The 24,545-nt window shown below is 36.8% G+C and overlaps 1 protein-coding gene across 2 annotated transcripts in view; it reads left to right on the top strand.

The window, feature by feature from the left end:
• The window catches only part of GINM1 (glycosylated integral membrane protein 1), a 164,038-nt gene that overhangs the window by 69,126 nt on the left and 70,367 nt on the right, over positions 1-24,545 (top strand). For both annotated transcript variants that reach the window (XM_053710636.1, XM_053710635.1), the window contains exon 3: positions 13,902-13,998. In XM_053710636.1, coding sequence (XP_053566611.1) covers positions 13,902-13,998 — 97 coding nt within the window. The remainder of the gene's footprint in view (positions 1-13,901; positions 13,999-24,545) is intronic.

Below are 24,545 nucleotides of genomic sequence, written 5' to 3'. Positions count from 1 at the left end.
GATCGTAATACCGGCGTTAGGCAAATCCCATTAAAAAAAATAGGATACGCAATTGACGTAAGGGGATTTGCGGTAATCTAAAATCGCGGAAAAAAAGTGAGCGGTAGACTCTTTTCTGCCTGACTCGTAATAGTGGGCGTTAAAAAGCAGCGTTGGGACCCCTCAACGCTGCTTTTTAAGGCTAACGCAAGACTCGTAATCTAGCCGTTATTTTGTTAACTTCTTCTCATTGCAAATTGTTTATATTTAGCAAAACCTAAGTTGAATATTTCAAGTATGAGGGCAAGCCTATTGCAATCTGTATACCTCACAACATTTGTGGCTGGGTATCAGACTCAGGAGGTTGATGGGGGCCCATCACCATTTTGTGGGTGGAGTTGTTTATGGAGGGTGGGATCATGGGTGGTTAGTGGGAAGGATTGTTGGTTTGTCTGGGTGGTCAGTGTGTGTGTCTGAGCCATTTGAGGGTGTGTCTGGGTGTTCCATGGATGGGACTAAGGGAAATTCTGCAAAATATGGACTTATGATTATCTCAGAGGGACAGCAGGGCAGAGCTCAGAATCAGGGACTGTCCCTCTCGCATGGGGGCAGTTGGGAGGTCTGAAACTGTGATGGAATAGGCCTATGTAATCAGACATATTGTAATATATTGGCCCTATCACAGAGAACGTTTTTTAAAATTGCATGCTCTATCTGAATTCATTTTGACTTTACTGTCCATTTAAATTGCAACATTTTTTTTTCCCACTGAGACCTTTGGCTGCAGTGCTTTGTAGTGCATCAAGAGATTAATGATATTTTATGCATCCTAAAACGTTTAACAGAACTAGGAAAAACATAATTTATGTAAGAACTTACCTGATAAATTCATTTCTTTCATATTAGCAAGAGTCCATGAGCTAGTGACGTATGGGATATACATTCCTACCAGGAGGGGCAAAGTTTCCCAAACCTTAAAATGCCTATAAATACACCCCTCACCACACCCACAATTCAGTTTAACGAATAGCCAAGAAGTGGGGTGATAAGAAAAAAGTGCGAAAGCATATAAAATAAGGAATTGGAATAATTGTGCTTTATACAAAAAAATCAAAACCACCACAAAAAAGGGCGGGTCTCATGGACTCTTGCTAATATGAAAGAAATGAATTTATCAGGTAAGTTCTTACATAAATTATGTTTTCTTTCATGTAATTAGCAAGAGTCCATGAGCTAGTGACGTATGGGATAATGATTACCCAAGATGTGGATCTTTCCACGCAAGAGTCACTAGAGAGGGAGGGATAAAATAAAGACAGCCAATTCCTGCTGAAAATAATCCACACCCAGAATAAAATGTTAATGAAAAAACATAAGCAGAAGATTCAAACTGAAACCACTGCCTGAAATACGTTTCTACCAAAAACTGCTTCAGAAGAAGAAAACACATCAAAATGGTAGAATTTAGTAAAAGTATGCAAAGAGGACCAAGTTGCTGCTTTGCAAATCTGATCAACCGAAGCTTCATTCCTAAACGCCCAGGAAGTAGAAACTGACCTAGTAGAATGAGCTGTAATCCTTTGAGGCGGAGTGTTACCCGACTCAACATAGGCATGATGAAATAAAGATTTCAACCAAGATGCCAAAGAAATGGCAGAAGCTTTCTGGCCTTTTCTAGAACCGAAAAAGATGACAAATAGACTAGAAGTCTTTCGGAAAGACTTAGTAGCTTCAACATAATATTACAAAGCTCTAACAGCATCCAAAGAAAGCAATGATTTCTCCTTAGAATTCATAGGATTAGGACATAATGAAGGAACCACAATTTCTCTACTAATGTTGTTAGAATTCACAACCTTAGGTAAAAAATTCAAAAGAAGTTCGCAGCACCGCCTTATCCTGATGCAAAATCAGAAAAGGAGACTCACAAAAAAGAGTAGATAATTCAGAGACTCTTCTGGCAGAAGAGATGGCCAAAGAAACAAAACTTTCCAAGAAAGTAATATAACGACCAAAGAATGCATGGGTTCAAAAGGAGGAGCTTGAAGAGCCCCCAGAACCAAATTCAAACTCCAAGGAGGAGAAATTGACTTAATGACAGGTTTTATACGAACCAAAGGTTGTACAAAACAATGAATATCAGGAAGATTAGCAATCCTTCTGTGAAAAAGAACAGAAAGAGCAGAGATTTGTCTTTCAAGGAACTTGCGGACAAACCTTTATCTAAACCATCCTGAAGAAACTGTAAAATTCTCGGTATTCAAAAAGAATGCCAAGAAAAAAGATGAGAAAGACACTAAGAAATATAAGTCTTCCAGACTCTATAATATATCTCTCTAGATACAGATTTACGAGCCTGTCACATAGTATCAATCACAGAGTCAGAGAAACCTCTTTGACCAAGAATCAAGCGTTCAAACTCCATACCTTAAAATTAAGGTAATGAGATACTGATGGAAAAAAGAACCTTGAGACAGAAAGACTGGTCTTAACGGAAGAGTCCACAGCTGGCAAGAGGCCATCCGGACAAGATCCGCATACCAAAACCTGTGAGTCCATGCTGGAGCTACCAGCAGGACAAACGAGCATTCCTTTAGAATATTGGAAAATACCCTTGGAAGAAGAACTAGAGGCGGAAAGATATAGGCAGGATGACACTTGTAAGGAAGAGATAATGCATCCACTGCCTCCGCCCGAGGATCCCGGGATCCGGACAGATACCAGGGAAGTTTCTTGTTTAGATGAGAAGCCATCAGATCTATTTCTGGGAGTTCCCACATTTGAACAATCTGAGGAAATACCTCTGGGTGAAGAGACCATTCGCCCAGGTGCAACGTTTGGCGACTGAGATAATCCGCTTTCCAATTGTCCATACCTGGGATATGAACCGCAGAGATTAGACAGGAGCTGGATTCCGCCCAAACCAAAATTCGAGATACTTCTTTCATAGCCAGAGGACTGTGAGTCCCTCCTTGATGATTGATGTATGCCACAGTTGTGACATTGTCTATCTGAAAACAAATGAACAACTCTCTTTTCAGAAGAGACCAAGACTGAAGAGCTCTGAAAATTGCACGGAGTTCCAAAATATTGATCGGAAATCTCACCTCCTGAGATTCCCAAACCCCTTGTGCTGTCAGATACCCCCACACAGCTCCCCAACCTGTAAGACTTGCATCTGTTGAGATCATAGTCCAGGTCGGAAGAACAAAGAAGCCCCCTGAACTAAACGATGGTGATCTGTCCACCATGTCAGAGAGTGTCGTATAATCGGTTTAAAGATATTAATTGAGATATCTTTGAGTAATCCCTGCACCATTGGTTCAGCATACAGAGCTGAAGAGGTCGCATGTGAAAACGAGCAAAGGAGATCGCATCTGATGCGGCAGTCCTAAGACCTAAAATTTCCATGCATAAGGCTACCAAAGGGAATGATTGTGACTGAAGGTTTTGACAAGCTGATATCAATGTTAAACTTCTCTTGTCTGACAAGGACAGAGTCATAGACACTGAATCTATCTAGAAACCTAAAAAGGTTACCCTTGTCTGAGGAATCAATGAACTGATTGGTAAATTGATCCTCCAACCATGAACTTGAAGAAACAACACAAGTCGATTCGTATGAGATTCTTCGAAAATGAGAAGACTGAGCAAGTACCAAGATATCGTCCAAATAAGGAAATACCAAAACCCTGTTCTCTGATTACAGAAAGAAGGGCACCGAGAACCTTTGAAAAAAATTCTTGGAACTGAAGCTAGGCCAAACGGTAGAGCCACAAAACTGGTAATGCTTGTCTAAAAAGAGAATCTCAGACACTAAAAGTGATCTGGATGAATCGGAATATGCAGATACACATCCTGTAAATCTATTGTAGACATATAATGCCCTTGCTAAACAAAAGGCAGGATAGTCCTACAGTAACCATCTTGAATGTTGGTATCCTTACATAACGATTCAATATTGATAGATCCGGAACTGGTCTGAAGGAATTGACCTTCTTTGGTACAATGAAGAGATAAAATAAAACCCCAGCCCCTGTTCCAGAACTGGAACTGGCATAATTACTCCAGCCAACTCTAGATCTGAAACACATTTCAGAAATGCTGAGCCTTTGCTGTGTTAACTGGGACACGGGAAAGGAAAAAAAAAATCTCTTAGCAGGAGGCCTTAACTTGAAGCCAATTCTGTACCTTTCTGAAACAATGTTCTGAAACCAGAGATTGAGAACGGAATTGATCCAAATTTCTTTGAAGAAAACGTAATCTGCCCCATACCAGCTGAGCTGGAATAAGGGCCGCACCTACATGGGTACTTAGGAGCTGGCTATAGGTTTCTATAAGGCTTGGATATATTCCAAACTGGAAATAGTTTCCAAACTGATACCGCTCCTAACAGTTGAGATAATAATTTATTACCCTGGAAAGAAAGGGAAAGCAAAGTTGACTTAGAAGACATATCAGCATTCCAAGTTTAATCCATAAAGCTTTTCTAGCTAAAATAGCTAGAGACATATACCTGACATCAACTCTAATGACATCAAAAGATGGTATCACCAATAAAATTATTAGCATGTTATAGAATAATTATAATGCTATAAAATTATGATCTGTGACTTGTTGCGCTAAAGCTTCTTAACCAAAAAGTTGAAGCTGCAGCAACATCCACTAAAAGTATAGCAGGTCTAAGAAGATTACCTGAACATAAGTAAGCTTTTCTTAGAAAGGATTCAATTTTCCTATCTAAAGGATCCTTAAATGAAGTACTATCTGCCGTAGGAATAGTAGTACATTTAGCAGGAGTAGAGACCCCATAACCTTAGGGATTTTGTCCCAAAAAACTCTAATCTGTCAGATGGCACAGGATATAATTGCTTAAACGTTTAGAAGGAGTAAAAGAATTACCCAAATTATTCCATTCCCTGGAAATTACTTCAGAAATAGCATCAGGGAGATTAAACACTTCTGGAATAACTACAGGAGATTTAAAAACCTTATTTAAACGTTTAGATTTAGTATCAAGAGGACCAGAATCCTCTATTTCTAATGCAATTAATACTTCTTAAAATAAAGAACGAATAAATTCCATCTTGAACAAATACAAAGATTTGTCAGCATCAACCTCTGAGACAGAAACCTCTGAACCAGAAGAACCATTATCAGTATCAGAATGATGATGTTCATTTAAAAATTCATCTGAAAAAAGAGAAGTTTTAAAAGACTTTTATGTAAACTAGAAGGAGAAATAACAGACATAGCCTTCTTAATGGATTTAAAAAATAAAATCTCTTATGTTATCAGGAACACTCTGAAAATTAGATGTTGACGGAACAGCAACAGGTAATGTAACAGTACTAAAGGAAATTTTATCTGCATTAATAAGTTTGTCATGACATGCAATACAAACAACAGCTGGAGAAACAGATACCAAAAATTTATAGCAGATACACTTAGCTTGGTAGCTCCAGCACCGGGCAGTAATTTTCCTGAAGTATCTTCTGACTCAGTTGCAACGTGGAACATCTTGCAATATGTAAAAGAAAAAACAACATATAAAGCAAAATTGATCAAATTCCTTAAATGACAGTTTCAGGAATGGGAAAAAAATGCCAGTGAACAAGCTTCTAGCAACCAGAAGCAATAAATAATGAGACTTAAATAATGTGGAGACAAAAGCGACGCCCATATTTTTTTAGCGCCAAATAAGACGCCCACATTATTTGGCGCCTAAATGCTTTTGGCGCCAAAAATGACGCCACATCCGGAACGCCGACATTTTTGGCGCAAAAGAACGTCAAAAAAATGACGCAACTTCCGGCGACACGTATGACGCCGGAAACAGAAAAGATTTTTTGCGCCAAAAAAGTCCGCGCCAAGAATGACGCAATAAAATGAAGCATTTTCAGCCCCCGCGAGCCTAACAGCCCACAGGGAAAAAGTCAAATTTTTTAAGGTAAGAAAAAATGATTGGTTCAAATGCATTATCCCAAATATGAAACTGACTGTCTGAAAAAAAGGAATGTTGAACATCCTGAGTCAAGGCAAATAAATGTTTGAATACATATATTTAGAACTTTATAAAAAAGTGCCCAACCATAGCTTAGAGTGTCACAGAAAATAAGACTTACTTACCCCAGGACACTCATCTACATGTTTGTAGAAAGCCAAACCAGTACTGAAACGAAAATCAGCAGAGGTAATGGTATATATATAAGAGTATATCGTCGATCTGAAAAGGGAGGTAAGAGATGAATCTCCACGACCGATAACAGAGAACCTATGAAATAGACCCCGTAGAAGGAGATCATTGAATTCAAATAGGCAATACTCTCCTCACATCCCTCTGACATTCACTGCACGCTGAGAGGAAAACCGGGACCCAACTTGCTGCGGAGCGCATATCAACGTAGAATCTAGCACAAACTTACTTCACCACCTCCATAGGAGGCAAAGTTTGTAAAACTGAATTGTGGGTGTGGTGAGGGGTGTATTTATAGGCATTTTAAGGTTTGGGAAACTTTGCCCCTCCTGGTAGGAATGTATATCCCATACGTCACTAGCTCATGGACTCTTGCTAATTACATGAAAGAAATAATGTTCTAAACCTACATGTAACTTTAGTAATACCAGAATTACATTTGATTAAAGGGAGAGTAAGCACCTTGATATTTTTATATAAAATGTTTTGTTATGCGTAATGAAACCACGTCCATTGTTTATTTTGCTCCCTTTTCATGGAATTTAACTTTCAAATTAAGCAATTTCTAATTCTTCTCAAGGCTAACTCTGTTCTATATCTGTGCCTAATTTGCTTAAACTGAAAACAACTGCAAAATAGAGTAACTTATACTAATTTTATGACACTTGCTAGCTCTGTTATCTAAAGCCCAGATTGGCTCCTCCAAATAAGGCATATGGGGGGGGGGGGGTGAAGTATGCCAATTTAAAAATAATTGCAGTAAAAGGGATGTTAAAGGGGTCGGTATACACCAATTGTCATTTAACTGCATAAAATAAACAGTACTATAAAGAATAATATGCACAGATACTGATAGAAAAATCCAATGCAAAACCTTTTAAAAACGTACTTAGAAGCTCCCAATTTGAAACTGTTGATGAGATTAGCCTGGGACAACCACTGAAATGGGCTGAGAGCAGACCCTCCCCCCTGCATATGAAAAGACCCATTATACAAACAGAAGCTACATCAGTATACATCTAAAACTTTGGGGCATGGTTAGGAGTCTTAAAATAAGCACAATGTTATTTAAAAATAAGAAACACACACCCAGAAGGGCTAAAAAACATTTATGCAAACAAAAATCTAGCGTATAATGTCCCTTTTTAAAGGAGCATGAAAGCTAAATTTTTTTCTTTCATGATTCCGATAGCTTTTAAACAACTTTTCAATTTACTTCTATCTAATTTGTTTTGTTCTCTTGGTATTCTTTACAAAAAAGGATACTTAGGTTGGCTAAGGAGCTGCTGATTGGTTGCTGCAGATGCCTTATGTAGCTGGCTCACACAATTCTCCCAGTAATGCATTGCTGCTTCTTCAACAAAGAATACTAAGAGAATGAAGACAAATAGATAATAGAAGTAAATTGGAAAGTTATTTAAAATTGTATGATTTTGGGTTTCATGTCCCTTTAATTTGTTTTATAAAACATTAAAACTTGACTAATATAAGGGTAGGCGAGCTACTTACAAACAATTCAATACACTCTAACAGGTAAAATAGATCATTTGGAAAAAATTAAAGGGGAGAACATTTTTTGGTAAACTGTCCCTTTAACTCATGAGCTTCGTCATTGTATGTGGGATGGGTTATCCAAGTAAAGTACATGTGTTGCAGACATTAAAGGGACAGTCTAGTCAAAATTAAACTTTCATAATTCAGATAGGGCATGCAACAAATTTCCAATTTACTTTTATCATAAAATTTGCTTTGTTCTCTTGGTATTCTTTGTTAAACGCTAAACCTAGGTAGACTCATATGATCATTATGAAGCCCTTGAAGGCTGCCTCTTATCGGAGTGTGTTTTTACAGCTAGACAGTGCTAGTTCATGTGTTCCATATAGATAAACATTGTGCTCACTCCCATGGAGTTATTGATGAGTCAGCATTGATTGGCTAAAATGTGAGTCTGTCATGACTCATAAGAACTGAAATAGGGGGCAGTCTACAGAGCCTTAGATACACGTTAATCACACAGGATGAAAAAGTGTATTAATATAATAGTGTTGGTTATGTAAAACTGGGGAAAGGGTAATAAAGGGATTATCTATATAAACAATAAAAATTCTGGAGTAGACTGTCCCTTTTAATATGTAAACCTTTGCCCTGTTCATATGCTAACAGTGCAGTGAGATATGAGTAATTCCCAAATCAACTGTATGGGTTATTATTGTTTTATTTATTAAAAAAATAAAATATTACCCCTTAGGTTTAAATTTAGTTTAGTAAATGTGATGTATTTTTATTTAATCTAACTAAACCCACTAACCATCACAAATAAGTGATTAAAACTAAGTGACGCTGACATTTCCTTAATTTATTTCAGAGTTTTTTTAGGAACTGAAAACACCCACACATCAGTCCAGTTTCTACAGGGCAACCCTAGCTATCATAACTCAATTTGCACAACACCACTAACTAATTATAAAAATCGGAGAATTATGCCCAAGAAAATAAGGTACTTGGCCAAATTCTCTGTGTGCTTTATCTCTCTGTACAACAGAAAGGGATCAAAAAGAATTGACAGATATAACGCACCTAAATTGTATTAATACCCTTACAAAAGAAAACCTTATTGCATTAGAATCTGAGAAATTGCTTAAACACTCTAAATAAACCATGCAGGATTTAAAAATAAGTCAGACTTTTATCCGATTCATACCAGAGGTAACATCGTAGAACAATTTCAGAATAGAAGCGGATCTCACTAAATTATCAGAAGAGATAAACAGTCCCTATAAAATATAATTTAACAGGTAGCGAATGGGAAGCGTTAAAGAAATTACAAGAAAACAAAAATATTATCATTAAAAGATCTGACAAGGGTGGTAGTATAGTGGTATGGGACACTACTAGTTATGAAGCAGAAATAAAAAGACAACTAGATGCTAAGGCGCTGTGGCTGAGCTCTGTAGCAACCCAAGGGTTGCAGGTTCGATCCCCGGCGAGGTCCACTCAGCCTTTCATCCTTCCGAGGTCGATAAAATGAGCAGCGCATTGAGACCCTTATGGGTGATTAGCCACGCTTTACAAGTACCCCATACATACATACATACATACATACATACATACATACATACATGCTAAGAGCAATCGCCCAAAACAAGTCTTTAAGGCTATTGCGAAAGGACAGTTTAGAAGAACAAAAAGAAATTGCTTGCAAGATAGTCTTTTTAGCCAGGAAGCAGATATACTAGAAAAAAATCTCCAACAAAGGGGCTTCACTAAGAAAATAGTGAAAAATGCGAGATCTCAAGTTGCTGCAATAGACAGGAAAGATCTTATTAAAGAAAAAAAATTGTCATCAAGTACAACAAAATAAAAATAGATATAAAATCAAAATAACTTTTACAACACTATATTCACCACAATACAATGATACGTGACATCATTAAAGGGGCAGTCTAGTCAAAATTAAACTTTCATGATTCAGATAGGGCATGCAATTTTAAACAACTTTCCAATTTACTTCTATTATCTAATTTGCTCAATTCTTTAGATATCCTTTGTTGAAGAAATAGCAATGCACATGTGTGAGCCAATCACACAAGACCTTTATGTGCAGCAACCAATCGGCAGCTACTGAGCATATCTAGATATGCTTTTCAGCAAGTGATATCAAGAGAATGAAGCAAATTAGATAATGGAAGTAAATTAGAAAGTTGTTTAAAATGACATGCTCTTTCACAAAATAATGTCCCTTTAAGAAACATCTACCAATTCTTGCTGCAGATGATAAATTACAATACATGACTAAATGCTATAATTTCTCATATTGGAGGGGAAAAACTATTGGGAATCTAATATCCCCTACTGTAAGAAAAAATTCAGGGAGAAAATTATCCTGGCTGGAAATAAAAGGTACACATAAATGTGGTTACACACAATGCAAGGCATGTCAATATGTGACCACAGGAATACAATTTGCCCCCAGTGTTACAGGAGAGATTTTTGATACTGAACAATGTGTCAATTGTAGAAAATCAAATGTAGTCTATCTTATAACATGTCAAGAGCGCCATCTACAGTATGTTGGCAAAACTACACGTGAGGCCCGAGTAAGAATAATAGAGCATCTCAGTAGTATTACCTCACAATCAGATAGTAGGAAGAAAGAAGATGGAATGACACCAATTGCCAAACATTTCATCGAATTACATGAAAGGAAAGTTGACACATTTTAGATGGAATATTATAGATAAAATACATTTAAATGATTGAGGAGGTGATTTAGAAGCTCAGCTTAATAAACAAGAAATCTATTGGATCTTTCGAATGAAGACAAGAATATCCCAAGGGCTAAATTCGAGATTCGATCTTATAAACTATTGGAAATAATTGAATGTATAAATATCATAAGTCAAGCAAGTATAGAAACAGGTCTCATATGTATATTTATTTAATGAAATGATATTTAGTAATATCTTCATATAATCATGTTTTCTGTTACTGTGATAAGTTAGGATTAAAGGGCAATGATACCCAAATGTTGAAACACTTGAAAGTGATGTAGCATAGCTGTAAAAAGCTGACTAGAAAATATCACCTGAAAATCTCTATGTAAAAAAGAAAGATATTTTACCTCAAAAGTTCCTCAGTAGCCACATCCCATTGTAAAGGACTTCTAAGCAGCAAATCAGAAGGTCTGTCCCGGGACAGCTAAGGGAGAGAGCTTTGTGAACACTCCTCTTCTTTCCCTATTCAGTTTAAGGAAGTTTACTATGAAATCTCATGAGATCACAGTAAAAGAGTTCATGACCTCCGCACTGTTGATGCTGATTGGCTGCTGTTCATTTCTTCATTTATTTATTTTTTACCTGCAGCTGGACTGCAGCTAAGTATAACTTTTTACACATAACTTACTCTGATGAGCTGAGGAAATTGTGAGGTAAAATATCTTCCTTTTTTACAAAGAGATGCTCAGGTAATATTTTCCTGTCAGCTTTTTAGTTATACTGCATCAGTTTCAAGTGATTTAGCATATGAGTATTATGTCCCTTTAACTTAAGGAGGGTATTGAACTACCAACAAAGAGGTATTGAACCTATGATGATCATAAAATGTATATAAAATTGACACAACTATATGTAAAGCTAAGAAAACTTAATACAGGAAAAATCATGTTTGTTACAAAATCTATATAAAACTATAACATACATATACATTGTATATAAAGAGATATTTCGTACAGAATATTTTTTGGTGGTCCTTAGAATTTATAAATAAATATTATTCAATATATTGAGAAATGTGGAAATAGATAGAACTGAGTTGTGTAATCTGAGGCTCATAATAATAAAAATATCTTAAATGTAACATACACAAAATGTGCAATATATACCACAACATATCTTAAACTATACTTTATATACTTAGGACATCATCAGAGTTTGTTCTCCAAATAGAATATTTAAACATTACTGCAAACTATGTATGCATAAATTAATCACGTTTTGATACGATGCAATATAAAATGAATTGAATACATAGAATGTTTAAGTTAATTGTGTTCAGATGATTGTGTGTTTTTAATCAATATGTTATATAAGATCATCAAATTAGACACTTAGATAGGTCTATGAGTACGGCTGAGAAAGCTGAAACGCGTCAGACTATGTGATCTGAACATATTACCTGTTTTTTAATAGTTTGCCGAGTTGCTGTTTTTAAAGAAGTGGAAATAAACAATTGACAGATTTTTAAGCTACATTGTTTGGATTGTTCTTCTATTTTGCTCTTTATCTCTCTGTCCAAGATCAGCCATCTTCAGCAGGAGAAGAGATGAGACTAGTCACTGGTTTTCCCCTTTATGATCAATTCACTAGGATGTGGCTTATTATATGATATTCAAAGGCTATATGGAAGTATAGTTTAACTAGGCCAAAAGCCTTGTCTCTGCTACAAAGGTGTTTCGGGGGGGTGGGGGTGGATTTCTTACATGAAATAGGCCTGGTGTTTTGAACAGTTTGCTTTAATCAGTGGCTATGTGATTATTTCAAGGATAAAATCACTATGCTATGTCACCACATACCCCCCACACACACACACACACTTTTACTTCTCATATGTTGCCCCATTTTCTAGTTATACCCACTAGTACAGAAGAACCCAGTGGGTGCGAAAAACAAGAAAAATTCTGCCCACTATCCCTCCGGAATAATTCCCTCCGTAATACAAGCTATTCTGTACTTTCCTAGGGCTGTGAATTCCTAGTATAACTTTTATACAATTCATTAAAAAAAATCTTTTAAGATTATACACCAAAACACTAAATCTTATGCTAAACCCAATTGGCAACATTTATACAATGTTCTTAAATTTCAGAAGAGGGTTAAAAGTTCATGTTTGAGTGCTCAAGGGAATGAAAAGAAATTCAAATCCAGCATACATTTTTCATTTGCATTATACGTCACACTACAATGCTCTTCATCTGCAGTAGAACCCACGTTCACTGTTAACTTTGTACAACTTCTAGTTTTAAAGTGCATCTACTCACCCCTTAATCTTATGTTGCTTAAACTATATGATTGATTGACCCCTTTGTGCCATATATTGTTTGGCCTAATGCCCCATTTTATATCTCCATTTTGATACATTTTATACTTTAATTAATTTATCCAATTTCACTGTCATATCCCAGTCAGTGGCTTTTTTTTTAGAAACTCCTCTCATCATTTTGCTTTATTGCATCTCTCGTTTGTCCTCAACATAGTTTTTTTTTTAATTATTTCCTATTCTGTTTGTTTATATCCCCAATTAAGTTAATCTGTCTCCAGTTCTGTAGTTGATCTATTATATTGTTTATGTCCCATCAAAATTCTCCTGTTACCCCTCTGTGGTTCTTGGCTGTGATTTCTCAGATTGTTCTCCATTGACTGTTATACTATGGAAATTGCCTTATGGGTATTTGGGTGATTGATCCACCAGTGGTCTGCTCTAGTAAGCACAATCTCTAAGTTTGTGGGGGTTGGATCAAAGAGCCTCACAAACTGCTGACACATTCTAAGGAGAGCATCAAGTACCTCCTGTATGTGAAGTGGTGACCCAGAATTTGAAGGGGCATTATGCCTACAAAACGTTTTAACAACTTTTCACATTAGTTTCATAAAGGGGCTGATAAAGCCATAAAAGTAGGAATAAACTTACAGGAAGTGACAGAATTGCTTGAAAATGCAATGCCAATAGGAAATTGGGGTTCAGTTCAATCATATTTAATCAGGCTGGGAGAATAGTTTAAAACATTTTTTAATTGTACTAATCTAGAAAAAGAGATCAGTGAAATTACCATGAGACCCGTTGACAGGCCCCGTGAAATATCAAAAAGAGTATTATTCTGGTGTGTGCTACAACAGCCACATACCCAAATGGTCTAAATGGTTGTTGGATTTCAACTAGCATTAAATGCTAAAACATGGCTAAAGTAACTCGCTGGTTTTTGAGTATTATACTACTTGGCACTGACTTTATTTAAATTTGAGCTTGTCAGGAAAATGTGTGTTCATTTTGTTTTTTTGCAATTTTATTGTTTTTAATTAGTTTCTCAATATTTGCAAATCAATTAACTGTTTTTCTTTCCTATGATGTACCCAATTATATAGAACTTCTATATGTGTATCTATATAACCTTATATAGCTTAATATCTAGGAACGTTAAGTTTATTTATGTGTTATTTTGTTTGTTTTCAAGGTCATGTTTAATGTCAGCTGTGATCAAGGACAGATTCATATAAATGGATATCCTGTAAATCGAGGAGTTACACGGATAACATGTAAAATGGACATATGTATGTATTGGTTGTATGTATTTATGCCATTCCATATAGTTTACATACTAGTCATTTCCTCAGCTCTGTCTTGCTTTTTTGTGATTATAAATCACTCTAGACCAATGGTTTTCATAGTGTGAGGTGGGCCTCCCTAGGGGGTGCTGGAGCATATAAGGGGAGGTGCAGGAGCAGTGACACATTGCACTATTCTATGGAAATTACAAGCAACAGTTGACGTTTTTAAAAAACAGTTTTTAGGTGCTAACAATGACACTTGCTATGTAGTGATGGAATAAGGCCAAGGGCGGGATGTAGGTAGAAGAAAGGGCTAAATCACAGAGACTGCGTTGTGTTTGTTGTCTTGATCAGTAACTTGAAGTAATAAAGTGCACATTGAAACATGAATTAAACACTCTATAGATTCCGTAGAATCAGCTCTTGAGTGTGTGTGAACCCTGGATTAGATGTAAATTCCCATGAACTAAAAATAAATATCACATCTATTATGGGGGGGCTGCTGTCTTGTAAATATTGTCAGAGGGGAGGCCTAAGACTCATGACAAGTAAATATATTTATGTGGTTTTAAAGATTTAAGCTGTTATTAAAGTTCAAATATCCCTTAGAACTTTTTTTTTTTTATGGATATAAAAGTCAAAATTTAAATTTTTAAATCTTACTATTACTTCAACAATCACCATATGTTTTTTTTTATTAATAAGCTTTATTGAATATTTACATTAAACATTTGGAATAACACAGTATGCATACCAATAGTTTTAAAACAATAATGAAGCAGGAGAAAGAGAGGAGGGCATCCAAATTGAGCAAAATTATAACAGCATGTAACTTCTATTGGATGGGCTCCCAACCTTGGCACTATATTAAAACCTTGAGATTTTTATATAAAATGTTTAGTTATGCACAGTGAAACAACTTTGCAATATATTTAATGATTTATTTTGCCCCATTTTCATGTATTTTAGCAATTTGTATTTCTCAGAACTTGAAATGTACCCAATGATGTATCAAGGCTAAATCTGCTACGTATCTGTCCCTAATTGTACTAACTTTACAACAGTGGCTAGCGGCGTTGTCTGCAGACTAAAGCCCAGACTGGCTCCTCCAAATAAGGAAAATGAAGGGTGGATATTAATTTGTCTTAAAAATGTTAAGACTTGGCTGATCTGTTGTTCTATAGCAGTGATGGCGAACCTTGGCACTTCAGATGTTTCAGCACTACATTTCCCATGATGCTCGACTGGACTTTGGAGTGTTTAAGCATCATGGGAAATGTATTTCTGAAACATCTGGAGTGCCAAGGTTCGCCATCACTGTTCTATAGCAACTCAAGACAAATGTCTTGTAATTACACAGTGTTTACTGTCCCTTTAAATACATAGTAAACTATGCTCACTAAATGACATGCTCTAATTCAATATAGCATGTAATGTTTGCATTTTAATGTGTCTAATTATGCACAGTAAAAAGTGCTCTGTTGTTTTTGTACCTCCTTTTGCTGTATTGTTTTCACTCACCCCAGAAGTCCTAAAGAGATAGAAAGCAAACTGCAATTCACTTGATTTTTTTAGGCACTTAAAACACTGACTGAAAAATGCTTTTGACCAGGGGCTGATTTTTTGCAATATGGGGCTAAAAGGGACAGTATACACCAATTTCTCCAACATAGGTGTGTCCGGTCCACGGCGTCATCCTTACTTGTGGGATATTCTCTTCCCCAACAGGAAATGGCAAAGAGTCCCAGCAAAGCTGGTCACATGATCCCTCCTAGGCTCCGCCTACCCCAGTCATTCTCTTTGCCGTTGCACAGGCAACATCTCCACGGAGATGGTTAAGCGTTTTTTGGTGTTTAAATGTAGTTTTTTATTCTTCAATCAAGTGTTTGTTATTTTAAAATAGTGCTGGTATGTACTATTTACTCTGAAACAGAAAAGAGATGAAGATTTCTGTTTGTAAGAGGAAGATGATTTTAGCAGACGTTACTAAAATCGATTGCTGTTTCCACACAGGACTGTTGAGATGAAGTAACTTCAGTTGGGGGAAACAGTTGGCAGACTTTTCTGCTTGAGGTATGACTGGCCATATTTCTAACAAGACTATGTAATGCTGGAAGGCTGTCATTTCCCCTTATGGGGACCGGTAAGCCATTTTCTTAGATTAAGTAAAAGAATAAAGGGCTTCATAAGGGCTTAAAAAACTGGTAGACATTTTTCTGGGCTAAAACGATTACTTTGCTAAGCATAATTTGCAGATTCTAACTCTTAATAGTTATTATAATCTTGGGGATTGTTTAGAAAAACGGCAGGCACTGTATTGGACACCTTTTTCAGATGGGGGCCTTTTCTAGTTATAGACAGAGCCTCATTTTCGCGCCACTAATGCGCAGTTGTTTTTGGAGAGCAAGGCATGCAGATGCATGTGTGAGGAGCTAAGAACCACTGAAAAAGCTTATAGAAGGCGTCATTTGGTATCGTATTCCCCTCTGGGCTTGGTTGGGTCTCAGCAAAGCAGATAGCTGGGACTGTATAGGGGTTAAATGTAAAAACGGCTCCGGTTCCGTTAATTTAAGGGTTAAAGCTTTGAAATTTGGTGTGCAATACTTTTAAGGCTTTAAGACACTGTGGTGAAATTTTGGTGAATTTTGAACAATTCCTTCATACTTTTTCACATATTCAGTAATAAAGTGTGTTCAGTTTGAAATTTAAAGTGACAGTAACGGTTTTATTTTAAAACGTTTTTTGTGCTTTGTTAACAAAAATATTAACCAGGAGATAGTTGTTCCTTCTTTGTGTCCGAATCCAGCTTCAAAGAAGGAACGTTTGTTACACAATTTGGACGTAGTCCGTGCTCTAAAGTTCTATTTAGAGGCTACTAAAGATTTCAGACAAACATCTTCCTTGTTTGTGGTTTATTCTGGTAAAAGGAGAGGTCAAAAAGCGACTTCTACCTCTCTTTCCTTTTGGCTTAAAAGCATTATCCGATTGGCTTATGAGACTGCCGGACGGCAGCCTCCTGAAAGAATCACAGCTCACTCCACTAGGGCTGTGGCTTCCACATGGGCCTTCAAGAACGAGGCTTCTGTTGATCAGATATGTAAGGCAGCGACTTGGTCTTCACTGCACACTTTTGCCAAATTTTACAAATTTGATACTTTTGCTTCTTCGGAGGCTATTTTTGGGAGAAAGGTTTTGCAAACTGTGGTGCCTTCCGTTTAGGTGACCTGATTTGCTCCCTCCCTTCATCCGTGTCCTAAAGCTTTGGTATTGGTTCCCACAAGTAAGGATGACGCCGTGGACCGGACACACCTATGTTGGAGAAAACAGAATTTATGCTTACCTGATAAATTACTTTCTCCAACGGTGTGTCCGGTCCACGGCCCGCCCTGGTTTTTTTAATCAGGTCTGATGAATTATTTTCTCTAACTACAGTCACCACGGTATCATATGGTTTCTCCTATGCATATTTCCTCCTGTCCGTCGGTCGAATGACTGGGGTAGGCGGAGCCTAGGAGGGATCATGTGACCAGCTTTGCTGGGACTCTTTGCCATTTCCTGTTGGGGAAGAGAATATCCCACAAGTAAGGATGACGCCGTGGACCGGACACACCGTTGGAGAAAGTAATTTATCAGGTAAGCATAAATTCTGTTTTTCATATAACTGCATGTAATAGACACTACTATAAATAAGAATGTGCACAGATACTGATCTAAAAATCCAGTATAAAAACCCTTTTAAAAGCTACGGTTAGGCTGGAACACCCACTGAAAGGTGTTGAGTGCAGACACTCTCCCCCGCCCTTCCCTACATATGAAAAGACAGATTACACAAACAGGAGCAACAATAGTTTGTAAACACATGTATACATCTGACACTGTGGGGCTTGGTTAGGAGTCTGAAAATCAGTACAATGCTATAAAAATAAGCAAAACTATACATTGTTACAAAAACACTCCCAGATGGGCTATATAAATAGATTATCTACACAACATTTACTGTATGCAAAGAGAAATCTAGTATATAATGTCCCTTTAACTGCTGAAATATAGATACCTGCTAACACGTGGACAGAGAGTACTAGTTCTTAAAGGGCCAGTAAATATAGTAGATTTGCATAATCAACAAGTGCGTGATAAAAAAGACAATGCACTAGCACTTAGAGGGCGATTTATCAAGCTGAGGTGGACAGGGGCACATATATGCACCCCTGTCCGCCGCAGCTCGCCTCTGGCGGGTTGAATTCCCCAGGCGGAATTCAGCATTGCACACGTGTGCGATTTTGCACTTGCGTGCAATCCCGCCCCCCGCCCACAGCCAATCACGCGTGGGCAGGAGCTGTCAATTTCGCCAACAAAGAGGTGACGAAAGGTTAGGAAAGCAGTGGTCTGATGACCGCTGCTTGTAAATACGGCGTGCAGGTTCTCTTGTGAGAACCTGCAGCCGTAGTGGGTCGAAAGGCTTGCAAAGCCTTTGATAAATCGACCCCTTAGTCTGAACTTCAAATGAGAAGTAGATTTTATTTTTTTCTGACCAATTTCAAAGTTATGTCTATTTCCACTCCCCCTGTATCATGTAACAGCAATCAGCCAATCACAAATGCATATACGTATATTCTGTGAGTTCTTGCACATGCTCTGTAGGAGCTGGTGACTCAAAAAGTGTAAATATAAAAAGACTGCACATTTTGTTAATGGAATTAATTTGGAAATTTGTTTACAATTGCTGCTCTATCTGAATCGTGGAAGTTTAATTTTGACTTGAGTGTCCCTTTAATTTCTTTAGGAAACTAAGCAGCTAATTGCTAAAGTTTATAACTTTACTGATATCCCTTCTGAGAAAACGTGAAACACACTGAATTTTCTATTAATTTTCTAGCTTTTTGTTTGTACTATCTGGCCTTTCTGGTAGGAAAATGTCTCATTAATGAACCCATATAAACGGACAAAGATGTATGAATGATAAATACTTAAAGGGACATTACAAGTTATTTTGCATTTGGAAGAACAGTATTTAAATATGTTTAAAATACTTAACACATTGTGGGAATATAAGAGAGATTCCCACCAAAGAATGGGAATGTAGCACTCACTGCCCTGACTACCAGATGGAATAGAACAACTAAATTAAGAACATAACTTTTATTATTATGGTATATAAAAAAAGGGGGGGGTAAATCACAATTTAAAACCAATTGAAGGAGTAGTTACTATTATGTAACCTAAATATATAAATATACTATTAATAGGCCTCTGAGGTATGATAGCCTTAGTAAATATTAAGGTTAAGTATACAGCATCAGTTCCAGATAAGAACAATGTTATTATCCTATATTAGCACTACTTTCTATTCGACTAGCTAAGATCAAAGGTAGGAGTAAGTAAGTTAGATGCTCATATAAATGCATGTAATATAGAGAATTCAATCTACTGGTTAAAGGACTTGAGAGAAAACTTGGGAAATGTTTAATGTTGCGTTTAAATAGTAATATCCATGTGTAGTAATATTTAATTACGATACACTTGTATCGATTGCAACCTAGTAACTGTCTATTGGAATTATTCTAAATGTCACCAGTGTATCTAACTCCAAGCGCTTATGTACCGCAGTTCCGATGTTTATGTTCCATAGAGTGCACATTCCCCGTGGTGTCACAGATGCTAGCAGCCTGTATTATGTAAATATTGCTACATTTGTGTAGTTGACATTTAATATGCACAATATTCTGCTGCCCTACCTTGCATAACCAATCCGTTCTCAGTACTTATAGCCCTGTGGATAAGTTGATATTAGTAATGATGTTGTGATATTATGCTACCCAGCCAAAGCAGATGGGTGCACCTATGAAGTAAACCGCTAACTTGAAAATGAAAAAATATTAAAACGGTTGTATACATCCATTCAGATGTTTCATGAAGTATACATTCCCCGTAGTGACTCACATACTAGCAGCGTGTACTTATGTAAATATTATTACATTAATTTCCCAAGGTTGGTGTTTAAGTTACTGTCTGTATATAGTCTGCTTGCTGATATGAATCTACTGAGTGCAGATTCACTATTTCAAGTGGGTGGTATATGGAGTATCCTAATGTCCCATCTCGTACATTAGTACGGAGGAAGTCCTGCTCTCCCATTTTCCATTATCGATCTGTTCTTAGTACTTGTAATTCTCTAGATGGCCTTAGTAATAATATTGTAATATTACGTTATCCAGCCAACGCAAATGGGTGCACCTGTGTGGTTCACTGTTAACTCATTGTGAAGGTACCTGGTTGTTATAATGACAACTGAGAAATATATAATTACTGTTAGGGTAAAGTCGCTTTATAGGTGCAGTTAAGGTGGACACATATTAGATTTGATACCAAATTATATTTGATGTACAGTTTATCCTTATGATATATTATCATGTGTCCACCTTAACTGCACCTATAAAGCGACTTTACCCTAAGAATAATTCCACCATAATAGAAATCGACACGCCAATATCATCTAACCAATACATAGTTGACTTTCTCTATGACTGACAATTAGATTCACCAATGAGGTGAATTCATTAGGCGGGACTTCCGGTTTACACCGGGCCTATATTTCCCGAGAACGGGCGGCTCGCCGCCTTTGATAAAGCCCAGTCGGGCGAAATGCTTTAGGAGCGTACAGAAGAGCACAAGGGAGCTCTTTTTTTAAACTTGGACAGGAGTAGCTAACATTACAACGTTCAGTTACCATTATATTCTATCTAGCAGTTAACTATACAGATGCACCCATCCACTTTGGCTGGGTAGCGTAATATTGTTACTATACCTAGGGCAAGATTTATCAAAGTGAGAATAAGAAAATTCTCACATTTGTCGTCAAAAAAAAACCTCACAAATGATATCACCATATTTATGAAAGGTTATGCGCCAATAAAGTCGCAACTTTTCATATGTGCAAACAAATTGACTCATAACCATTCGCAAGTCTTAAGTATATGCGAATAAGTTGTCTGGAAATGCCTAATTCTTGTATTAATCTCTATTGGCATTTTAAAATGCCCGTATATATTCGCAGTTCTCATATATTTATGAAAAGTGGTGCATTCAATATTCACTGCTTTTAATCTCGACAATTTGTAGGTTGCGAGGAGTGAAATATAAAGAGCGATATTGTTGTTTGTCTGGAGGGAAAATGGAAATATGTCTTTTTCTTGCTGTATCTAGGGTTAGAAATTGCCCACAACAAGGTGCAGAACCTGAATAATAATATATAATATATTATAAAAAAGTAAAATAATTTAAGTATATTAAAACGAACGAAGATGAGCTCCAAAAAACGGGCAACCTTCCCTAATGAAAGAGAGCCAAAGAAGGGGCAAAATAAAAATAACTTTAATATATAAGAAATAACATTCTTTTACACAATCACTTAATTAAAACAATAAACCATTTACCGGTGTCTAAAATTAAGATTGATAAATAAAGTGAAAATGACATTTTTGCAAGAAAACTAGGATCAGCCATTCGCTTGACATCGCAAAAAAGTTTTTCCACAGAAATGTCTCTAGAATTTTGATAAATACGGGCGACATTTTTTACTTCACACATTGCGAACTATTGCAAAAATAAACATGACTTTTTAGGCACATTTTTTCGGGGCTTGATAAATTTTGCCCTTAAAGGGACATAATACGCATATGCTAAATCACTTGAAACTGATGCAGTATAACTGTAAAAAGCAGACAGGAAAATATCAGCTGAGCATCTCTATGTAAAAAAGGAAGATATTTTACCTCACAATCTCCTCAGCACAGCAGCGTAAGTTCTGTGTAAAAAGTTATACTTCACCTGCTCCCAGCTGCAGGTAAAAATAAAAAAAAATGAAGAAATGAACAGCAGCCAATCAGCATCAACAGCGCTGAGGTCATGAACTCTTACTGTGATCTCATGAGATTTGACTTAACTCTCATGAGATTTCATAGTAAGCTTCCATTACCTGATTGGTGAAATAATATGAGAGTTCACAAGGCTCATCCCCTAAGCTGTCCTAGGACAGACACACTAAAATGCTGCTTAGAAATCCTTTACAATGGGAGGTGGCTACTGAGGAACTTTTGAGGTAAAATATCTTTCTTTTTTACATAGAAATGTTCAGGAGATATTTTCTAGTCAGCTTTTTACAGCTATGCTGCATCACTTTCAAGTGTTTAAACATTTGGGTATTATGGCCCTTTAATCTACCTAGAGAATAACCAGTACTGGAAACAGATTAGCAGCATAAGATGGGGCATTAGAAGGTGCTATATAGTACTTTAAATTCAAGTATTTTATAATATGCTTTAATTGATGAATGATATATTTTACTGAATCCGTAGCACTGAATCGCCATAAGTTGTCATAACAACCAAGTGTCTTCACAATCGAGTTAACAGCGAACCACACAGGTGCACCCATTTGCATTGGCTGGATAACGTAATATTACAATATTATTACTAAGGCCATCTAGAGAATTACAAGTACTAAGAACAGATTGATAATGGAAAATGGGAGAGCGGGACTTCCTGCGTACTAATGTTAATCACTAAGCACAAACAATTTACATTATACCCTATACCTGATATCCCTTGCCTAACCTGTAGTATTAAAACAGCATATATTAAACAGGTGTCAGTACCAATATTATAAACCCGCATTAACCGTAATACCAATCCTGTGAAATAGAAATATATTTAGTTTATCTAGAGAGTGATTAATACTGGGAATGGATTGATATTACGAGATGGGACATTAGGATACTCCATATACCACCCACTTAAAATAGTGAATCTGCACTCAGTAGATGGATATCAGCAAGCAGACTATATACCCACAGTAATTTAAACACCAACCTTGGGAAATTAATGTAATAATATTTACATAAGTACACGCTGCTAGTATGTGAGTCACTTCGGGGAATGTATACTTCATGAAACATCTGAATGGATGTATACAAGCGTTGTTTTAATATTTTTTCATTTTCAAATTAGCAGTTTACTACATATGTGCACCCATCTGCTTTGGTTGAGTAGCGTAATATCACAACATCATTACTAATATCAACTTATCTACAGGGCTATAAGTACTGAGAACGGATTGGTTATGCAAGGTAGGGCAGCAGAATATTCTGCATATTAAATATCAACTACCAAATATTAATGACCTACATTACACTACAAACGTTGAACGATATTCCTTACTTAACCCATAACAGTGAAACTACCCGCAGTAACTTATATTTCTCCAACATTGGTGTGTCCGGTCCACGGCGTCATCCTTACTTGTGGGAATATCTCTTTCCCCAACAGGAAATGGCAAAGAGTCCCAGCAAAGCTGGCCATATAGTCCCTCCTAGGCTCCGCCCACCCCAGTCATTCTCTTTGCCGTTGCACAGGCAACATCTCCACAGAGATGGTTAAGAGTTTTTTGGTGTTTAAATGTAGTTTTTTATTCTTCTATCAAGTGTTTGTTATTTTAAAATAGTGCTGGTATGTACTATTTACTCTGAAACAGAAAAGGATGAAGATTTCTGTTTGTGAGAGGAAGATGATTTTAGCAGACAGTAACTAAAATTGATTGCTGTTTCCACATAGGACTGTTGAGATGAAGTAACTTCAGTTGGGGGAAACAGTTAGACTTTTCTGCTTAAGGTATGACTAGACATATTTCTAACAAGACCATGTAATGATGGAAGGCTGTCATTTCCCCTCATGGGGACCGGTAAGCCATTTTCTTAGTCTCAAACAGAATAAAGGGCTTAATATGGGCTATAAAACTGGTAGACACTTTTATGGGCTAAATCAATTGCTTTATTTGGGCATTTTATACATGTTTATGCTGATAATTCACATTTATAAACTTTGGGAACGTTTTTTAACGGCAGGCACTATGTTAGACACCTTTTCCAGTCAGGGAGGGCCTTCCCTGTTGTAGGCTGAGCCTCATTTTCGCGCCATTACTGCGCAGTTGTTTTTTGAGAGCAAGACATGCAGATGCATGTGTGAGGATCTGAAAATAGCTGGAAAAGTTTCTAGAAGGCGTCACTTGGTATCGTATTCCCCTCTGGGCTTGGTTAGGTCACAGCAAAGGCTATAGCTGGGACTGTATAGGGGTTAAATTTGTAAACGGCTCCGGTTCCGTTATTTTAAGGGGTAAAGCTCTGAAAATTGGCGTGCAATACTCTTAATGCTTTAAGACACTGTGGTAATTTTTGAACAATTCCTTCATACTTTTTCACATATTCAGTAATAAAGTGTTTTCTGTTTAAAATTTAAAGAGACAGTAACGGTTTTGTTTAAAAACGTTTTTTGTACTTTATTGACAAGTTTAAGCCTGTTTAACATGTCTGTGCCTTCGGATAAGCTATGTTCTATATGTATGAAAGCCAATGTGTCTCCCCATTTAAATTTGTGTGATAATTGTGCCATAGCGTCCAAACAAAGTAAGGACAGTACTGCCACAGATAATGAAATTGCCCAAGATGATTCCTCAGATGAGGGGAGTAAACATGATACTACATCATCTCCTACTGTGTC

This window comes from Bombina bombina, chromosome 4 (genome assembly GCF_027579735.1).
Source record: "Bombina bombina isolate aBomBom1 chromosome 4, aBomBom1.pri, whole genome shotgun sequence".
Taxonomy (NCBI): Eukaryota; Metazoa; Chordata; class Amphibia; order Anura; family Bombinatoridae; genus Bombina; species Bombina bombina.
The sequence above is the reverse complement of the archived record's forward strand: the minus strand, read 5'-3'. Positions and strand labels throughout refer to the sequence as shown.